The sequence below is a fragment of the Podarcis bocagei genome, assembly GCF_964188305.1.
Source record: "Podarcis bocagei genome assembly, chromosome: 2".
Taxonomy (NCBI): Eukaryota; Metazoa; Chordata; class Lepidosauria; order Squamata; family Lacertidae; genus Podarcis; species Podarcis bocagei.
This window is the reverse complement of record NC_138126.1, coordinates 55,157,315-55,177,719: the sequence shown is the minus strand read 5'-3', so window position 1 is coordinate 55,177,719 and position 20,405 is coordinate 55,157,315. Positions and strand designations below refer to the sequence as shown.

The window sequence follows — 20,405 nt, the reverse complement described above, 5'->3', positions numbered from 1 at the left end:
GATTCTACAGGAGCACATAATGTGGGACTGGGGCAGAATCCAGCTCTCAGACAGTCTCTGATTTAATTAAGGGAAGGAGAATGAGGGCAAGTTTCTTTAGTCAGGAAGAAATGCCTGGCTGTGTGTGGACTGTGCCTGGTGAAATCTCAGTAGTCAGAAGGCTTGGAAGGTTCACTGTCTCCTGGTGTGAAAGGACAAGGACTAAGACAGTGCATGCTAAGATTTCTGACTTGAATGCTATTCACTTTCTTTCATTCCTCTGTTCTCTGAGGGCGTCTAGAGAGCTTAAGAGATATAGGTTGCCTTCCTGGTCTCTGAGATGAGCTATTTTCTTTGTTGAATACCTATCTGTAAAAAGGCCAGGTAAGAAGTACAGTCATCAGGTGGTATTAGACCTTGTAATTTTGTTATTTTGATTAGCCAGAGGAAGTTGTTCAACTGGAAACAGTTTCCTGATTGAACTCTGTAGCTGGTACATTTTTGACAGGAAACTGTGCATGAAAACTTGCATTATAGTAACAGAGAATATCTTGGGCTATATCCAACAGAATTCTGTGCATACAACAAAACTTCTTGTTCTCTCTAGCCCTCTGCATACTCTTAAGACTCCAACTCTGAAGAGTTGGAGGATCCTCCGGAGCAGATTTGCAGTGGCGTAGAGGAAGAGAGGGAACGGAAGTCTACTTGTATAAGTGAAACTCTGCTTGTGCAGTCTTGGATACAACCTAAGAGTTTTAGCAATTTATAACGCATTTGTAATTACTTCAAAATATAGAATAGCCAAGTAATGAAAAATTGTCGTTCCAGGCACCTTATACTCCATTTATCACTGAACTGATGTACCAGAATTTGAAGACTCTTATTGATCCTGCCTGCATTCAGGAGAAGAACACAGATAGCATTCACTACCTCATGGTTCCTCAAGTTCGGTGAGCAACTCAGTCAATTGTAGTGGATGCCCAAGTTTAAGGTTTTATGGGTCAAAGCCAGCACTTTGAATTGGACTCTGAAACAATTGGCAGCCAGTGCAGTCAGGTCAGGATCGGTGTAGTAAGCTCAAACTGTCTTGTCCCAGTGAGTAACTTGTCTGGCAAATTGTGCACTAGCTGTAGTTTCTGAACCATCTTCTGAGGCAGCCCTCTCTTTTATGCTTTACCTATAAGGCAAAATATTAGAGTTATTAAAATGTGTTTTTCCAAATCCAGTTGTAAAACTGCTGTAGAATCTGCAACTTTATTAAATACCCATACCTGATGCTGAATTGTAGACTGAAGAGGGTGGTAATTCTGTATTGTGGTTCCATAGAAAACCAGTTCTGATAAATACTGGAAAGGAGTAGATGAAAACATTTTACAAGGTGTAAGTAACAGCCAGGGAAAAGGTTTTAGTGATCAATACAATTGAAGGAAGAAAATATGTTTATATATTGGCTTTTTGATGTTCTGACCATGTTGCAGTTTGCAGTTTAGCAGAAGCCCCAACATTTGTTTTCTGGATATGGTTGGCAAATAGGTTTGGATATGCTTTGAATATTTCTTGTTTTCACTTGGGGGAACTGTTTTTGGTGTATCAAACAGTTTAGAGGTATATGAGTTAAACCTCTTCTATCAAAGCTGTGGATTTTACAGGGTATAAATGTTCTTTTGTTTGTAGCACAGAAGGTACATTGTCATTACAAATGCCCTTGAACTAGTATTTTGAAAGGCACATTAGAAAGATGTTCAGTTATTTATAGGAATCTAACTTAATTTTTTTTAGTCCCAGGTGCCACCTTGTTCTGTCCAATTAATGATGCCAAAGATAAATGTGATTTGTGAATGTAAATTACATTAAAAATACTGCAAATTGACTTGCTTTGTTGGAGAGTTTATTTGTTTTTAATAGCCAGTCTCTAGTGAAGCAGTTTTTCTACCTCCCAAAAGCTTTGTAGTAATTACTGAGTCTGTTAACAGGGGTTGTTATACCATTTCCCCCTGTTTCTGTGCTGTATGATGGACTTGCCCATGATGGAAAGCAGTCAGATTGCACATGCCATGGTTGTCAGGCTAAAGGTTTAAATTTTATTTTGCTTTCCTTTGGGCAGCTTTGAGTAGTTAAGTTTATCATTTTTACTATTTCCATTGTTGAAATGAGAATGTGTCAGGTTTCCTGAATTCTCTTACAAACTAGCTGCTCAGTATTTGCTTGATGTGTGTACTGAGGGAATTTCAGTGTGTTTCTATCCTGCCTTACTGCACATCGTTTCAAGGCTTTAAGGTTAAATAATTTAATATAAAAACTATTAAAATATATTTTTTAGTATAAAACAATAAGATGATTGACCCAACATAAGCATGAGCATCAGTTAAGGCAAAGTTAATGCATTAAAGCAGCACTAGAATCTGTAGCATTTATCTTTCCACCCAGTGCCTAAAAGAGTGGACCTTAGGTACGTGGTCCAGGGGTTGAAGGTCCAATCATTGGCCCATTCATCTGGCTTCAGCAGAGAGTCTCCTCAGATGGTCTCAAGGAATGAGCAGGTTCTAGGTCCATATTTTGGTAACCTTACATCAGGGGTGGGGGATGTTGGACCCTAGGGCTGAATATGGCCCTCTAGGCCTCTCTGTCTAGCTCTCAGTACTCTTCATAGGCCACACCACCCTCCCCATCAGCAGGTACGACTCCATACCTTCCTCATGTCTGGAATGTGTTCTTGAACTTTGAATTGTGGCAACGTTTCTTGCTTGCCATGATGGAGAGATGTGTGTGGATGTAGAAACCTCCTCCTTTCGTATGGCTAGAATATATTGCCTGCTGTACAAAGGTTGCATCCATTGCACGGCATCACTTTTTTTGCCTTTGGCCCAATCCACCACTGACAGGAAGGCGCTAGAAGGCTGGCTTTGAGGTGAGGTTGCCTTTCAGACTGCAGAATGTTCCTCACTCCTATCTTACACTTTAAACTTTGGAGAACAAAAGATTATCAAGTAAATGAAGATGGCTTTGTCATCTCACTGTGAATTCTGAAATAAGTCCTATAGGTACCAGCTACTTTACAGAACTTGGCTTGGTTAGAATCTCATAATTCTGCTTCCTGTCCAGCTGTGTGGAATTTTGAATAGCAAGCAAGTCCCATTTTCATACAGCCAAACTTTTAAGGCTCATCCATAATTTGTTTCTTTGGTGTGTGTAAGTCACCGTTCCAGTCTGCTTCTCATCTTCATTTTTGGATAGTTTTATTTGCTAGACAGATCAATAATTTTCTAATTTAAGTTATGGTTAATGAATGGAATAAGAGGCATTGGACCCTCTCATAAATATGATGGATTTTTTCCTGTATTGTGTGGCTGAGTGACCAGTAAAAGCATTGATTGCCAATGAAAGGCTATTCATATTTCAGTGGTCAGGCTTAACCTCCAGAATTTTTACTGGTTGCAATTCCTTTTAATATTTAGCAACTTAGTTACTAGAATATTACTTACTTACCCTCCATGTGACATAAAGTTCTTTGAAATAAGTAAAAAATAATAATTGAAATGCAAAATAAAACATAAAACCATTAAAAAGCGGGGGAGGGGGATGCTACATAAATAATGCAAACCATAACTTGCCACACACTGAAAATCCAAACAGGTTAAAAAGGGAAACACAGTCCCAAGGCCCAGATTTTACCAATTTCAAAGGCAATCTACCCTGGACAGGCTATTCCATAACTGGAGTGCCCATGATAAAAGGGCCCTCTTCCTGATGACTGCTCACCTTGCTTCATTTTATGGGGCCACTCTGAGCAGGACTGCCAAAGAAGATCAAGCTTTGGGTAGATACATGTGGGAGGAAGTGGTACCAATCTGTTTAGGGATTTAAAAATTAAAACTCGCATAGACTTGGGAGCCCAGTGCAGCTGACAAAACCCTCTTGTAATATGGCCCAGTCCTGGCTTGCAGTCCTGTTCTGCACAAGCTGCTGTTTCTGAACTGCTTTTAACAAGAGTATCAGAAGCAAATTGGCAATAAAGTGATAAAACAACCATTAAGCTATGTCTTAAAATCTTGAGATAATGAAAAAAATATTCACTTAGCACCTAAAAGCTAATAAAGTAGAAGCTGCTGGTACAGTAGGGCAGAACCTTCCGCCTGACACCGACATCATTGCTGCTTACCAGAGTGGGAGCAGAGCAGCAGTGTAGGTGCCCTGGCAGGATCACTGGATTGGCACAGCTACTGTGTTAGCAGAGCTCTAATCTTAGCACTGCCCACACTGTCCTGGTAAGTGGCAGCGATTACATTTTCTAGAGGGCAGCTCTGTGGCATCACCCCACCCCACCAGCTACTCCTAGTTTGTCCTAATAATTTAATGGAATAGGTTAGGTAGAAAGAGAATGTGACTTGCTCTTTGTTGTTGTTGTTTAGTCGTTTAGTTGTGTCCGACCCTTCGTGACCCCATGGACCAGAGCACGCCAGGCATTCCTGTCTTCCACTGCCTCCCGCAGTTTGGTCAAACTCATGCTGGTAGCTTTGAGAACACTGTCCAACCATCTCGTCCTCTGTCGTCCCCTTCTCCTTGTGCCCTCCATCTTTCCCAACATCAGGGTCTTTTCCAGGGAGTCTTCTCTCCTCATGAGGTGGCCAAAGTATTGGAGCCTCAGCTTCATGACCTGTCCTTCCAGTGAGTGCTCAGGGCTGAGAGATCTGCATTGGCTCCCAGTACGTTTCCGAGCACGATTCAAAGTGTTGGTGCTGACCTTTAAAGCCCTAAACGGCCTCGGTCCTGTATACCTGAAGGAGCGTCTCCACCCCATTGTTCAGCCCGGACACTGAGATCCAGCGCCAAGGGCCTTCTGGCGGTTCCCTCATTGCGAGAAGTGAGGCTACAGGGAACCAGACAGAGGGCCTTCTCGGTAGTGGCGCCCGCCCTGTGGAACGCCCTCCCATCAGATGTCAAAGAGATAAATAATTACCTGACATTCAGAAGACATCTTAAGGCAGCTCTGTTCAGGGAAGTTTTTAATATGTAACGCTGTACTGTTTTTAACACTGATTGGGAGCCGCCCAGAGTGGCTGGGGAAACTCAGCCAGATGGGTGGGGTATAAATAATAAATTATTATTATTATTATTATTATTATTATTATTATTATTATTATTATTATTATTATTATTATTATAGGATAGATTTGATCTTCTTGCAATCCATGGGACTCTCAAGAGTCTCCTCCAGCACCATAATTCAAAAGCATCACTTCTTCGGCGATCAGCCTTCTTTATGGTCCAGCTCTCACTTCCATACATCACTACTGGGAAAACCATAGCTTTAACTATACGGACCTCTGTAGTGATCATGGAGCCCAAGAAAGTAAAATCTCTTACTGCCTCCATTTCTTCCCCTTCTATTTGCCAGGAGGTGATGGGCCCAGTGGCCACGATCTTCGTTTTTTTGATGCTGAGCTTCAGACCATATTTTGCGCTCTCCTCTTTCACCCTCATTAAAAGGTTCTTTAATTCCTCCTCACTTTCTGCCATCAAGGTTGTGTCATCTGCATATCTGAGGTTGTTGATATTTGTTCCGGCAATCTTAATTCCGGCTAGGGATTCATCCAGCCCAGCCTTTCACATGATGAATTCTGCATATAAGTTAAATAAGCAGGGAGACAATATACAGCCTTGTCGTACTCCTTTCCCAATTTAGAACCAATCAGTTGTTCCATATCCAGTTCTAACTGTAGCTTCTTGTCCCACATAGAGATTTCTCAGGAGACAGATGAGGTGATCAGGCACTCCCATTTCTTTAAGAACTTGCCATAGTTTTCTGTGGTCGGCACAGTCAAAAGCTTTTGTATAGTCAATGAAGCAGAAGTAGATGTCTTTCTGGAACTCTCTAGCTTTCTCCATAATCCAGCGCATGTTTGCAATTTGGTCTCTGGTTCCTCCGCCCCTTCGAAATCCAGCTTGCACTTCTGGGAGTTCTCAGTCCACATACTGCTTAAGCCTGCCTTGTAAAATTTTAAGCATAACCTTGCTAGCGTGTGAAATGAGTGCAATTGTGCGGTAGTTGGAGCATTCTTTGGCACTGCCCTTCTTTGGGATTGGGATGTAGACTGATCTTCTCCAGTCCTCTGGCCACTGCTGAGTTTTCCAGATTTGCTAGCATATTGAGTGTAGCACCTTAACAGCATCATCTTTTAAATTTTTAAATAGTTCAGCTGGAATACCATCACTTCCACTGGCCTTGTTATTTGCAGTGCTTTCTAAGGCCCATTTGACTTCACTCTCCAGGATGTCTGGCTCATGGTCAGCAACCACACTACCTGGGGTGTACAAGCCATCCATATCTTTCTGGTATAATTCCTCTGTGTATTCTTGCCACCTCTTCTTGATGTCTTCTGCTTCTGTTAGGTCCTTACCACTTTTGTCCTTTATTATGGTAATCTTTGTACAAAATGTTCCTTTCATATCTCTAATTTTCTTGAACAGATCTAGTTTACTCTATAAGTTTCATGGCTGAGCATGAAGATTCGAACCCAGTCTCCATAGTTCCAAGTCCATCACTCTATCCACCACGACACACTGACTCTCAAATTGGCGTTTGTGTTCGGTGCAATCTTTAAGATGCTCAAAAATTGTGTTTCTGGCAATTTTGCTGTACAAGAGGGTCCCAGCAAAGGGCTTTTTCTTTTCAGCAAGGTTTTAAATGTAGGTTATTATTTTTAAAGGGTTAGCTTCATATGCAAAACAATTTTCCATTTTTCCCCCTTTTGAATCTAGAGAGGATCTGATTGACAAAAATATAGAAAGTGCCGTTTCCCGAATGCAATCTGTTGTTGAGCTTGGACGGGTAATCAGAGACAGGAAAACCATTCCAGTAAAGGTAAGATGTTTTTTAATTTATCTTACATCAATATCCCATAAGCACTTATTGGTTGTGACAGAGAAATGCATAGGTAAATCAATGAATTCCAGAAAGTGAACTATAAGGATATCTGTTAAATAGCCATGGTTTAAATAGCCATTTTGCAATAGATCTTGGGTACCTTTTTCCAGACTGATGATGTTGAATTTAATTTCAGTATCCACTGAAAGAGGTGGTGGTTATTCATCAGGATCCCCAGGCGCTGGAAGATATCAAGTCCTTGGAAAAGTATATACTTGAGGTAAGACAGAAGAGCAGAAGGCATTGTTGCTAGAACTTAAGTTCATATTGGTTTTTATTCAGGTTGATGCCACGTTTTTTGCCTTGCAAGTCTGTCACCCCTGCTTCCACCTGCACAAGGGGACTGCTTCCTGATCTGTTCTGGGGGTTTTCCTCAATCCTCTGTAGCAGATTTGGAGCAAGGAGTGGGAAGAATATAAGGAAGGAGAAGACCACCCATTTGGCAGGTGGAAGTCCTTGTGTGTTGGCCTGAGTTTGTTGGATATCTCTTTCATACACATATCTTCTGACTCAACCTTTGGATTTCATTTGACCCAGGACTACAATTGTGTACTGCTTGATCTTCACTTAGCTTTGGACTCCCCTTGTTATTGCTCAATGCTATCATGTTTTGGACTTGAGCCTGCAGTGGACTTGTGTGTTGTCTTACTCCAGTCAAGCTCAGGCACAGAGACCTAACTCAGTTGGAGTAGGAGAAAGTATCAAGATCTATGTGTAGGTAGGGGTTAAGCAAACACATGCTTTCTTGAGGGAAAAAAGGTCATTACTGAGTAATCTTGATTACATATGAAGACTTCAAGGACCAAACTAAGCAGAGGATAAATTGTGACATCTGTATATTATGTATAATACAGTTGACTTTTGACCACATATTTTTCGGAGATAAATACTTCATGATCATTGATCATTCACAAAATCATGAAAAAGGATTGTTTTGCAGCATCGCAGTATCGTTTTTCATTATGCCTTTCTGAAGAAGCTTCCCTCCTAAACTGTCTCATTCCACTAAGCTAACTTGAAAAGGGCAGTTTTGGATTTTGGTGCAAAATAAGATTTTTTTAAAAAAGCTGCTGGTATGGATGTGGTGGCTTTCCTTGAGTTTCCCAGTGAAACGGGACGAGGTAGAGAACCTAAGTAACACTCCTGCTCTGTGGCTGCTTATGGGTGTCTGTGGACCTGCGTCCACCTGCATCCCTTTGGAGTGTGGCTGATGGAAACGCAAGAGGAGCCACTCACTTGTTGTGTAAAACCTTGTTGCTGTCAGTTGACATTCTTTTTGATTCCAATACCAGTTGCAAAAGCACAGTTCATTAAACAGTAAGTGGAAGGAAGATTAGTAGGTGGACTTTCCTGTTGAAAAAAGGAAGAGAAAAAAATAAATGATATGGAAAGGAAGTGCATAAAATGTTTTGATTGTTTTGTACTAGTATATTGCTTTCAGCTAAGCGTTGCTTCAGAGGGCTGATAGTGAACTGTTCTCCTCTGGAAATGGAGCCAATTTTATCCTTTATCTATTTTAGAGATTAAAGAGTGGCTTGCCAGACAAAGTGACCCCTTGTGTGGTTTCGTGTATTGGATTCTTAGAGCTCAATGCCTCGTAAAAGACATGGAACTCTTTATAATATTGTATGTACATTTGTTTGGCCAGACAAAAGGTCTCCCAGGCTTCCTAAGAACAAGAGCAACACAGCAGAAGTATGCTAGAAAAGCTTTCAGATGCAAAATAGGAAAGGTGGTTTATTTTATCTCCTGTTTGGTTTGTACAATTGTATTTAACACCAACGTTGCATTAGATGGAATTAAACAGTAGATAGTTCTTAGTTACTGAAAAGTGTTCACTATTTAGGAAAATATTAGTTTGGGGTTAGTTCAAGGAGGAAAAGAGGCCTGGCTTAATAACAAGACAAAAGAGCCAAGGACAAGGGCTGAATGGAATAGGAGTGATCTCAAAGGTTTTATGGGTTGTGGAGTGAGAAAACCTTGAGTAGAGTAGGACTGGGGTCTTTAGAAGGTGTAAGGTGGAAACTCAGGGGTGGGAATAGGTAAGGATGTTTGGATAATACTTTGGTGGGAGAATTTTTCTTATTTAATAGCATGAATGGGAGCTCTATTTAACTTGGTCTTCTGTACAGCAAAGTATTTTTGTATAGCATAACAATCTAAAATGACTTAATCATAGTACTGTTCAAACTTCAAGCGCACATATATCAAAATAGCAGACAGCTGTTTTTTGTTTGTCCTACTCTCTGTACTATTTTGCCATTCAGCCTGTAAAATGGTTTGTTAAACATGACTTCAAGTGATGATTATTTTTTATACTATTTTTTTCCATTTTATTACTTTTTTGGGAAATGTGCAGGAACTGAATGTCCGTCAAGTGACATTATCAACTGAGAAAGATAAATATGGGATCCGCCTAAGAGCAGAACCTGATCACATGGTGCTTGGGAAGCGTCTGAAAGGTGCCTTTAAATCTGTTATGGCTGCTGTGAAGGAATTGAAAAGTGAGCAGTTGGAAGAATTCCAGAAGACTGGTTAGTATCAGTGGAGTATGTGTAGTTTGTCAGAAAAGTGTGATGACCTTGCAAACAGACGCAAAATAATTTTTATTTTCAAGTATGGAAACCAATCCATTTAGCTGCTTGGTTTTCTTTTCTAGTCTAAAAGCAAAAAGGCAGAGATTTAAAAGCTATTTCTCTTGTTAGTATATTGTCAAATGTTTATAGGTTCCATAAACATATTGGAAAATAACTGCAAAGAGGAGAAAGGTTAAATCAATTCTGCAAAACGAGGAAATGTTCAGGGAAGCGCTTAGTCAGGGGTCTAAACGTCTATAAAAGAATCCAAACTACCTTGAGTAGAAAATGTTTTTATACTTCTCATATTTTGCTTTGAATGTTCTTTGGATGGTCTAAGCTTTCAGAACCTGGAACACTTTGTTCCAGTTATTCTGCCAGAGACTGAAGAGGTGGAAACTGGATTTTCAAAGTTACTGAGGGAATTTTGACAGGTGGGAGACCCCATCCTCCTGTAAATTTCTGATAAACACCTGGCCCATGGAGCAAAAGTGTTTGTTCTAAACACAAGAAAGTCAGAGAAATACATTGATATGGATGTTGTCATTCAAACAAGAGACAGAAAACATCAGTACATTGAAATGTTGACTAATTGCCCATTTTTGAAAGCTTGGAATGCTTGCTTAATATAAAATAGGTAATTCTGTGGTTTAAATGAATCAGGCACCATTGTTGTAGAAGGTCATGAACTGCATGAAGAAGATCTCCGTCTGATGTACACCTTTAACCAGGCTGAAGGAGGATCTGCCCAGTTTGAAGCACATTCTGATTCTCAGGTATTAAATGTAGTGATCAGTGACGACGATGGGAAATCCAGCTGTTCATGTTGCTAGCACTAGTTGCTGTGGATCAGTGCCTCTGCAATATAGAACCTATACCATACCATTTTGGCATATCTGCTCGAGATGGCAGGAAACAGTGATCCAAAGAGTTGCTTAGGCTCATGCAAGGATTTTGAACTCACCCAGGGGAATGTTTGACATAGAACAGTTGGCTTCTGTTCCATATCATAAATGGACATAATCGTATTATAGCAGTTGCAGGAAGTGTAGAACTGAGCAGATAAATTGAAGAAGAGCAGAACAAAAATTGGCTGGAATTTGGAGAAGGAGCTGTGTCATTAGCAGCAATAGCTTAAATGAGGAGGAGCGCTTTGCAAGTCTAAGCAATGACGTCCTCAGATAAGTGTCCTCCATAATAACTGCAGGAAGTTAACTGGTTTTTTTCTGATCCTGTGGCTGGCTATTTCACTTTCAAGTAGCTATGCCCAGCTAAAATCTAAAGACCTGTGGTGTGCTTAGCACCCCATCACTACCACCACAACCTTTATTGCCAGTATTGACATCAGGGCAAACAGTTAAGCACACCATGCATGGGGTTGTCCTAGTGTGCCCCATTGTGCATGTCTCTAGCAGTATGTATATTTGAAACAAAATAAAAAAATTCCTTCCAGTAGCACCTTAGTATATATATTGTAACAGTTCAAAAGAACAACAAAGGTTGATTTAATAGTAACTAGCTCTAACTTGTAAAACACAGTTTCTCTTGTCTCAATCCACATGAACATGTCCATGATTTTTGTTATAAAACAAGGTATATATAGCATCTGCCTTTTTTCTGGCCAGGTTTTGGTTCTCCTGGATGTTACTCCCGATCAGTCTATGGTCGATGAAGGCGTTGCACGTGAAGTAATAAATCGCATCCAGAAACTTCGGAAGAAGGTTAGTAAATCTGGGAAATGAAGCACAAGAGCAGCCTCCTCTCCTGTAGTTTCCACCAACTGGTATTCAGAAACATGCTGCCTCTGACCATGGAGGCAGAGCACAGCTGTTGTGGCTAGAACAGGATAGCCTTCTCCACTGTGAAGTTGGCTAATCCTCTTTTAAAGCCATCCAGGTTGATGGCCATCACTGCCTCCTGTGGAAGCAAATTCTATAGTTTAAATATGTGCTGTGTTATGACGTACTTTCTTTTGTCTGTCCGGAATCCTCTAGCATTCAGCTTCACTGAATGTCCACAAATTTTAGTGTTAGGAGAGAGGGAGAAAAACGTTTTTCTACCCACTTTGACTGATAGCATGTCCACTCACTGTTGGGCCTGGTGTCACTACCAACAATGCTAGAGGAGTCTACCTCTTTGGGGATTTCTAGCTTGTTGAATTCAACGCTTTCTTTGATGTATAGAGTGACACCACTTCCAGTCTGTTGTTCCCTGTCCTATCGAATTTAGATCCAGAGATACATTCATGTCCCACCAGTTCTCTCCAGTCCATCAGATTTTTGTTATGCCCAGTATATGAATACCGTCCTCTTAAGACCAAGCACTCCAGTTTGCGCATCTTGGCTTGGAGGCTTTCTGGCATTAGCGTGTAAACACTTATAAACCGTGACTCTCTTAAAGTATATCTGGCAGTTGTGTGTTGGCCTGCGGTGCTTTGGCCTCTCTCAGTTGTTATCCTGTGTGCCTGCACTCACAATGTCTAGTTATATGCATGAAGAACAGATGGCTATAAAAGGAGACTAGAAAAGATGATTTAAAAAATGAGCATGACATAGGTAATTGTGTGTGAAGGTGACTTCTCATTTTATTAAGATAACAAGAACTAGAGATGCCATTTCTCAATCAACTGCAGACTCCTCCAGAACAGAATTGTGTTCATTTGGTTAATATTTTAAAATCTGGGGAAAGTATTTGTTGGTCAGTTCTACTTTTTGTTTGCATTCTTAAATATAAAAAGCAATTGCTCATTGCAGAATACCTTTATTTTTGTTTTTCTTGGTGAAATCTTTTTTATTTAGAAGAAAAATGTTTTGTAGAGTGCCATTGGACTTTGGCTAAGACAAACTAACATGTGATGTGCAGTTAGATGCTTTTCTGCTTGCCTGAATATTTGCTATAATTATGCTTGACTTTTTAAATGTGTGTTTTGTTCTGATTATACCAAAAAACAGATTTTACTTTTTTGTCGCAAATATTTGGTGATAGGTAATCTTTATGGCTCACTCAATTGGATTGCTGATTTTGTTACAGCGCAATCTTGTTCCAACTGATGAGATTACAGTGTATTACCGTGCTCATCCAGAAGGTGATTATCTTGATACTGTTATTAAGGAGCATACAGATTTCATTTTTGCAACAATCAAGGCTGCCTTGAAGCCATACCCAGTGCCTACCTCAACGGAAGTGCTTATTCAAGAGAAAACCCAGGTAAAAACAAGCAAGAATTTCTTTGGAAAATATTCACCTCACCCCATTATCTGAATAATGCATTGCCTCACATTAAATGTTTATTGGACCAGAGTCGGTATATCCATTTCAGATGTTCATATTATATGACAAGCTTTAAGTTCAGGAAGTCACAGAAATCATCCAAGTGGTTTCAGAACTGGTCAGCATGGACTTACATACACAGCACTAAAAACCCTCTTGGTTTTCTGCATTTCAGCTAATCATCTCTACCATATGAAATTAAAACTCAGAAATGCATGTTGTAGGTTACCTTTTTGATTGTATCTACTGATTTCAAGTAAAGCAAATTAAATCTGATGATGCTCAGGAGTCTCTTTTAATGCAGACTTGATAGACCTTAATCCACAGGGGTAGTATCTGTTGAAATGTTTCTTAAGAGCTACATTGTGCTTATTGTAGCCACTGCCGACATAAAAAGTGCTTTCTCAACTCCCAGAGCCTACCTTTCACTTTTTATCATGTGGATGTCACCTGTAAGCTGGGTATTTCACAGGAACACCATGTTTTGCAGATGCCTCCTTTATGTGGTCTAACTCCATCCTTTATAAGAGCAAAGAATTGTGTAAACGTAGCAATATGTATTATTGGGCATAGGTTGTGGCTTATAAATAGCGCATCTCCCCATTCAGAAAATGCCAGCTCCATTACTCTCCCAAGTTAAGTCTTTCACTGGGCCAGTGCGTTTGTTGGATATATTTTACTCACCTGAATATAGAGTGAATGCATCTGGGTAGCACAGTATAGAAGTGTGAAAAAACCATACATTATTTTTTCTTTTACATCGAATAGTAGATTTTTAAAAAATAGAACAATGCATGCCTTGAAATTATTTCAAAGATAAAAGGTAGTCAGTGAAGTTGCCTATTTCTTTTAAGCTGCACAACGAACTTAAACTCCACAATGTAACTGTTATTTTGTGTATCTTAAAGGACACGGGTGGCGCTGTGGGTTAAACCACAGAGCCTAGGGCTTGTCGATAAGGAAGGTCGGCGGTTTGAATCCCTGCAACGGGGTGAGCTCCCGTAGTTCGTTCCCAGCTCCTGTCAACCTAGCAGTTCAAAAGCACGTCAAAGTGCAAGTAGATAAATAGGTACCACTCCGGTGGGAAGGTAAATGGCATTTCCGTGCGCTGCTCTGGTTCGCCAGAAATGGCTTAGTCATGCTGGCCACATGACCTGGAATCTGTATGCTGGCTCCCTCGGCCAGTAAAGCGAGATGAGCGCTGCAACCCCAGAGTCGTCCGTGACTGGACCTAATGGTCAGGGGTCCCTTTACCTTTTAAAGGAAATAGTCATTTACTTTTCTGGTAATCTATGAAGTTGCCTAACAGAAATGTAAATGTCTTTGTCTATTGATATGACATTGATAGATAGAAAGCTAATCTAAAACTCCAGAATATAATCCCTGTATTACTTCATTAGCAAATAACTTGGAAACATATGAAAATAGTAGTGTATAGTCATTTAATAATTTGTTCATACAGTTAAAATGAGGCAAATCTACAAGATGTTGGTGACAGTCCCATTCATTGTGATGAATACAGATTTAAATGTAATTTGGTGAGAATAATAGTTTAATGCAAGATACTGAGCAACAATGTGTGCAGCCAGAAAAAGCAAATTCTATGTTAATTTTACTGGTGTATGTACAGATGGTTGATCTAAATGGAATAGATGAGTCTTGCAATTTTTTCATATTTTCATTTTATCAGGTCAAAAGCCCGTTAGTTGCTTAGGCTGGAATACTGTTTCAGTTAAGCCTAAAAACCTTAAATCAGGCATAGGCAAACTCGGCCCTCCAGATGTTTTGGGACTACAACTCCCATCATTGCTGACCACTGGCTCCTATTAGCTGGGGATGATGGGAATTGTAGTCCCAAAACATCTGGAGGGCCAAGTTTGCCTATGCCTGCCTTAAACAACCTACTACCTTCTGGAAAATAAAGCTATATATGAAAAAGGCAAAAAGTCCAAAGCAGTACCAAAACCATGCTTTAGAACAAATACTGATGCAAATCAGGGTGCAATGAATATTAATGAAACCGCAAAAATTCCAAGCAACTACCCCATTTTTGAGTGACTTCCCCCTGTCCTTTCAGCCTCTCATGCTCCATTCCATGTTGCTGAAAACAAGGTCCCCTGACTCTCTATGAGACTATGGGGGGAAATAAGGGCAAGAAAGCCTACTTCCATTTAGTAATGGAATGGTAATTTTTCTTTCAAAGGATTCAAACTTAAAAATTTATTTCCTCTGGTTTTAGCATCTTTAAAATGCTTCAGCAAAATACTACCCAGTCTCTAAAGGCATTTTTACAGGTTTAAGTCTACAGGTTCCAGTCCTATGTGCACCCAGATAAATAAAAATAATAACGTTTTGGGGAAAATGGGCCTTAACACTTGCATGGTAGCTGTGAGGGGGGTTTTTTGTGTAGCTTTGCACCCACATTTTCTTACTATTCAGAATTCTTAATTCGGCTTTGAAATGTGACAGTTTCCTGGTGGCTAATGGGTAGTAACAGTTGCCCCCTAGTGGCCAACATTAGCAGACCCAGAAATGGCATTTCATAATGTTATCTGCATGTGCTGCTGTGACTCCTTTCTGTCTTCCTCTGATTTTCTGCATTTAACTTTTTTGCAGCCTTAAAAGTTTGTTTGCTGGCTTATAAATTGCAAATATTGTATTTTTAATGTCACCAGGGTTGCCTCTGCTAACATACTGTATTGCAGCCTTTTATTATGAAGCAGCGTTAAATTACAACTATTGTCACTATCATCCCTGCAGCATTTCCAAGTTGTAATAATTCTGAGGGGAAATAGTTTGAGTGTCTCCTCTTAGAATATTAATTTTAAGAAAATGTAACGCTTGTTTATTTAGCTGAAGGGATCAGAACTGGAAATTACACTAGCCAAAGGTGCTCTGAATCATCGCATTGAGCCAGCATGTGCTTATGTCAATCTGAACATCTCTGTGAATGGGAAAGAGCAAGGTAGGAATTCCTTAAGCTATTTCTGAAAGTTACTTGTCATTTGTCTTCTTTGAAACTGCTGCATCAAAAATCAAAAACTGCTTTTTAAAAAGGTTATGGCAAGGACCCAAAGGGTAGTCCACACAAAGGGTTTGCATATCCTTAATAAGACTTCTTCTTTTTGAAGGCTTGACCCCTGTGCCAGATCGCAAGAGGCTTTTGGAAGCTATTTTCATTTCTCATGTGCCTTGTTATGTGCAGTGGAGAGCAACCGCTCAAGAAAAATCAGTTTCAACCTCCTTTGGCTCCTTTGAATTAGTTTTACATATGTTTAAAACCTGACAATTTTCTTTTTAAAAAATAAATATTTTCTAACAAAGTCAACCTTGAGAATTGTGTTTAGGCATCTTAACCATTTGAACCATTGTGCTTGGTTATTTAGTGCCAATTTTAAAGAATATAATTGAACTGATATAATTGAACTGAAGTTATAATTCGTGGATGAGATGAAATAATTGTGCAATCCAAGTAACTTGCTTGGTGAATGTATTCACCCAGTAGGTGTGTATTCATAGCAGGAATTTCAGCCTGAGAGCCTTGTTCTTTTGTGGGGAGCCTCTGAGGGCCTCATGCCAAGGATGGGAGGCAACGATGGGTGCAGCAATGGATGTGATTTTTGCCTTTGTACAGTAACCTACATTCCAGCCAGGCAAAATCAATTGAGGGATGTATGGAGAAGGAATGGGAAGGGGAAATGGCCAGGGAGAGTCCCAAGAGCCACATTTCTTCCCCAGGCCTGCCCCCCACCCCTTACATATAGGTGTAACAGTATTGACAACGAATTGATTAAACAAAATTGGTTTCTTATGATTGCTGCTTTGTGCTTCTCTTTCCAGCTGGTACGGTGTTGCTGGAAAATCCCAAAGGAGATAATACATTAGACTTCGCCAAACTTGTTAACACCATTTCATGCATTTTTGGTCTTGAAAATTCAAAGTTAGCGGTTTTCAATGGAAAAACAGGTGGGTAGTGTGGTTAAGTGCGATGAGGGCTCATGTGCATGCAGCGCACACTTCTCACGGTCTCTGTGTGTTTGCATGTTTTGGGGAAATTATTATTACTGCAGTTTTATAGCACAGGTGACACTTGCTTTAAAATTAAAATCTCCTTGGAAGTATGCCTAGTCTTGGACCTGTGTTTTACTTTACTTTTTGACAAGAAGTTTATACACTGTTGAAACTGGTTATAAACAACTCCAGAATTATATTTAAAAAAATTCTCCTGAAGGCTGCTTCTGTGGTAAATTTGCTCGATTTCAGATGGAATGTTCAGGAGAGTGCTTTTTGACTCCTTATTTGGCTACTTAAACCCAGAAGAACAAGTTGTGATAGCATTTCAAACTCTGATATAGTTAGGACGTATGCGGTTTACATTCTAAAGCTGTCATAAAGCCATTTCTCTGCTATTGCCACTTTGAAGTGTTTTGTCATACGGAGGTTTGAAGATCTCCAGACTTGTATATACAGAACAATTTTGTTAAAATACACTTTAGGTTTTAACTTGTTCCTCTCTTAAACAGGTAGACAATAATTTTGACACATAAAACTTCGCAGCAACAAGAAACAGAACATGACTGATGCAATAAAAAGTAACAAAAGGATCTGAGTAAAAAACTCACACTATGTTCATATTGTGTTGCATGGCCATTGTTACCCTTTTAAAGTTTTTTTTTTTTTAAAAAAAGAAACTGCTGATCCTGTAGCAACACATGGAAAGCACAGAGACCCTATGGAGGTTTCCTGAACCCCCTTGTTGCTGGCATCCTAGCTGTCAACTTTTTCTTCTTTTTAAAAAAAGAATTTAAGAGAAATTGCATACGCCATAGCAAACAGTTTCACGCTAGTACTTTGCTTAAACGCTTTCATGCACATTTCAGAAACATATTTTTTAGTATACTTTGCATAGCACATGAGTAGTGTCACACTTTACAGAAGTTTTATACTACTCACACATAGTTATCAGTTTTGTTTGGTAGCTTGTACCATGGATATTAAGAAGAAGGTGAAACAGCAGTTAGGGGTGAGCCTGAGTGAGGGGGGCTATTAACAAAATCTTTCTCTGCTGTAAAAAGTGCTTTCCTTCTCAGTGATGTATGTAGGTGGCTGCTTCCTGGTAAGCCCTTTGTATTCTGATTGTGGTGGTAGAAATACTCCATTGTGAGCTTGTTCTCACAAGCCCAATTGGCTGCAGCTTTCTCACCCTTCAAATTGGCCTTCTTCCTAGCAACGGTAATGATGCAGCCAATCAGATTTGTCTATGTGATGACAGCCAACGCTAACTCACAGTGAAAGCAGTGCCTAGTTGTGCTTTGGGAGAGATCTATTGATTTTGCAAAAAAAAAACTGCCCAATATTTAGTTTACCTCCTTACTATATAAAACTAAATTGTGGTCTAAACCAGATGTTGGCAGTTTTAGCTTATACGTATGCATTGTAAATATAGGGTTTAGGAAACAGGACAGATAATAGAATGAGTCCACATTTTTTTTCTGCTTTCTGTTTAATATCCTAATGTTGTAAACAGAGAAAGCTATATATGAAAAAGACGAAACGGTCAGGTAACAGGAAAGCACTTTTCATTTTTTAAACTGTTAATTAAAGTGATTTCTTGCTTGCCCGGATCATCTTGAGCTGTATTGTTCTCTCTGCTGTGTCAAGATGCATGGTGCCATTATCTTTGGAGTAAAAAACAAACCTGCACAAAGAGCAATGTGCTCATCAAGCCACAAAGCAATACAGCTGAATCTGCTGTATCATCACTTAGTGATGAGGGTCAGTGGGAAGGTTTATCTCTGGTCTACTCAGCATTTTGAACCAAATGTTCAGCTATAGCACCTTTATTGAATATTGAGCTCATATTCCAAATTATGTATCTGCTTATGTGGTTTTGCTTGGCAGACAAAGAGGCAGACTAATTTGCATGTCTTAGAATGTGATTTTTCTAAATATAAAAGTATGGACAAATAAATTTTGCTCCACATAATTCCACACAGCTATAGAAATATTTTTTGTAATTAATGCACTTGCTTTAAAATGCAGCTCTGTAAGATTCTGTAACATCTCTGAATTTATATTTATTCAAATAAGTTGAAGATCTATTCAACTGATTTGAACTTAAAATTATTCTTGCTGTATTGTCACTCACCTGTGTGTGTGTGTGCATATGTATATATATTAACAAATTAATTTCAGAGTGTTTGGAAGACTTGTGATTTATGTTCACACAGGATGGCACCAATTCATTGATACACCTTCTCCAAAATGTCATATCAGGCATGAGAGGGCAAAAGGTGTGGGAATTGCTTTTTGAGTGGTGTGTCTTGACAGATCCCCACCCCAATTTATGGCACATTCACATAATGTGTAGGTTATCTGAGTTGTGTAAATCCTAATATGGCATTTCTTGCAATTCATTGACTGATAATGATTGGGTGTGCCATCCTTATTTGCAGGTAAATTTATTCAAGCACTAGACTTTTAGTCTGATGCTGTCAGAATTTCTGCCTTCTGCAGATAAAAAATCAAATAAATCCTTTTGTGCAATACTTCTTAATGCAATAAATGCATTAATAAATGTCTTCTCCATTCCTAGCAGTCTTTGTCCTTCTAGACGGCACACTTTTTTAAAAAAATCAAAAGGGGCAAAATAAGCAAGAAGGCTCTGTTAGAGACTCCTTTGGGAGGAAGGGTGGAAGATAACTTTAATAAATCATAAACTTTTAAAAAATGGTTTCTAGAAGGATTTCAGGACAACATGCCTGGGGTCCCTCCTCCCAGAATCTTGCATGGTAGGTTAGGCTGGACAGTAATGATAGACTTACATGGAAATCTTACGTTTTGTTTTAACTCACCTGAACAATTTGGTGTCCTCAGCAAACCCAACTGCCTCACTGCTCACCCCTATTTCTAGATAATTCATGAACATTTCTGAAAGCACAGGTCCTAATATGGATCTTTGGAAAACTTCACTTTCTATACCCTCCATTAAAAGAACTGTCCATTTATTCCTACCCTCTGCTTCCTGTTCCTTGTCCTATGGATCAGTAGCTCTTAACCCATAACTTCCAAACTTACTCAGGAGTCTTGGGCGCGGTACTTTATCAAAAGCTTTTTGAAAGTCTTAAGTGCACAGTGTCAACTGTATCACCTCTAGCTATATGCTTGTTGACCCCCTCACTAAGATTTTAGAATTCTTTCGAACAAGACTTCTCCTTGCAGAAATAGGATGCAACACTGAGAGTCTTGACACACTGGTAACATAAAAATGGCCCAGACTTTGCAATGTAGGACGTCCCAATCCAGGCACATCAATCCAGTCCAAAGATGCTTTCTAATCTTTATTCTCTTTATGCCATATACATTGGGGATGGCAAAACTGTGGCTTTGCGGATGTTTCTAGACTAGAAGTCTCATCATCCCTGATCATTGGCTACGCTGGCTGGGGCTGACATGAGGTGGAGTTCAACACCACCTAATGTCTACTGCACTGTAAATATTCCCAGCAAGTGAATACAAATAATCAAAAATGTTTCCAGTTTAAGGAGGAGTATCTGTGAACTCCATACACACTGCCCAGGCTAGCACCCTGGAGAGGTCACTTCGGTGCTGCTAACACAGCAAAACAAGACAGGAGGTAGCTGTTACAAGTTACA

The 20,405-nt window shown here is 39.6% G+C and overlaps 1 protein-coding gene and 1 long non-coding RNA gene across 3 annotated transcripts in view; one reads left to right on the top strand and one right to left on the bottom strand.

Moving 5' to 3' along the window:
• The window catches only part of LOC308577287, a 397,406-nt gene that overhangs the window by 78,601 nt on the left and 298,400 nt on the right, over positions 1-20,405 (bottom strand). The window lies entirely within an intron of this gene.
• IARS1 (isoleucyl-tRNA synthetase 1) overlaps positions 1-20,405 on the top strand; it is an 84,440-nt gene that overhangs the window by 55,682 nt on the left and 8,353 nt on the right. For both annotated transcript variants that reach the window (XM_081176112.1, XM_081176113.1), the window contains exons 24-32: positions 808-929; positions 6,739-6,841; positions 7,041-7,124; positions 9,264-9,438; positions 10,144-10,256; positions 11,106-11,201; positions 12,511-12,687; positions 15,604-15,715; positions 16,591-16,716. In XM_081176112.1, the coding sequence (XP_081032238.1) occupies positions 808-929; positions 6,739-6,841; positions 7,041-7,124; positions 9,264-9,438; positions 10,144-10,256; positions 11,106-11,201; positions 12,511-12,687; positions 15,604-15,715; positions 16,591-16,716 (1,108 nt within the window). The remainder of the gene's footprint in view (positions 1-807; positions 930-6,738; positions 6,842-7,040; positions 7,125-9,263; positions 9,439-10,143; positions 10,257-11,105; positions 11,202-12,510; positions 12,688-15,603; positions 15,716-16,590; positions 16,717-20,405) is intronic.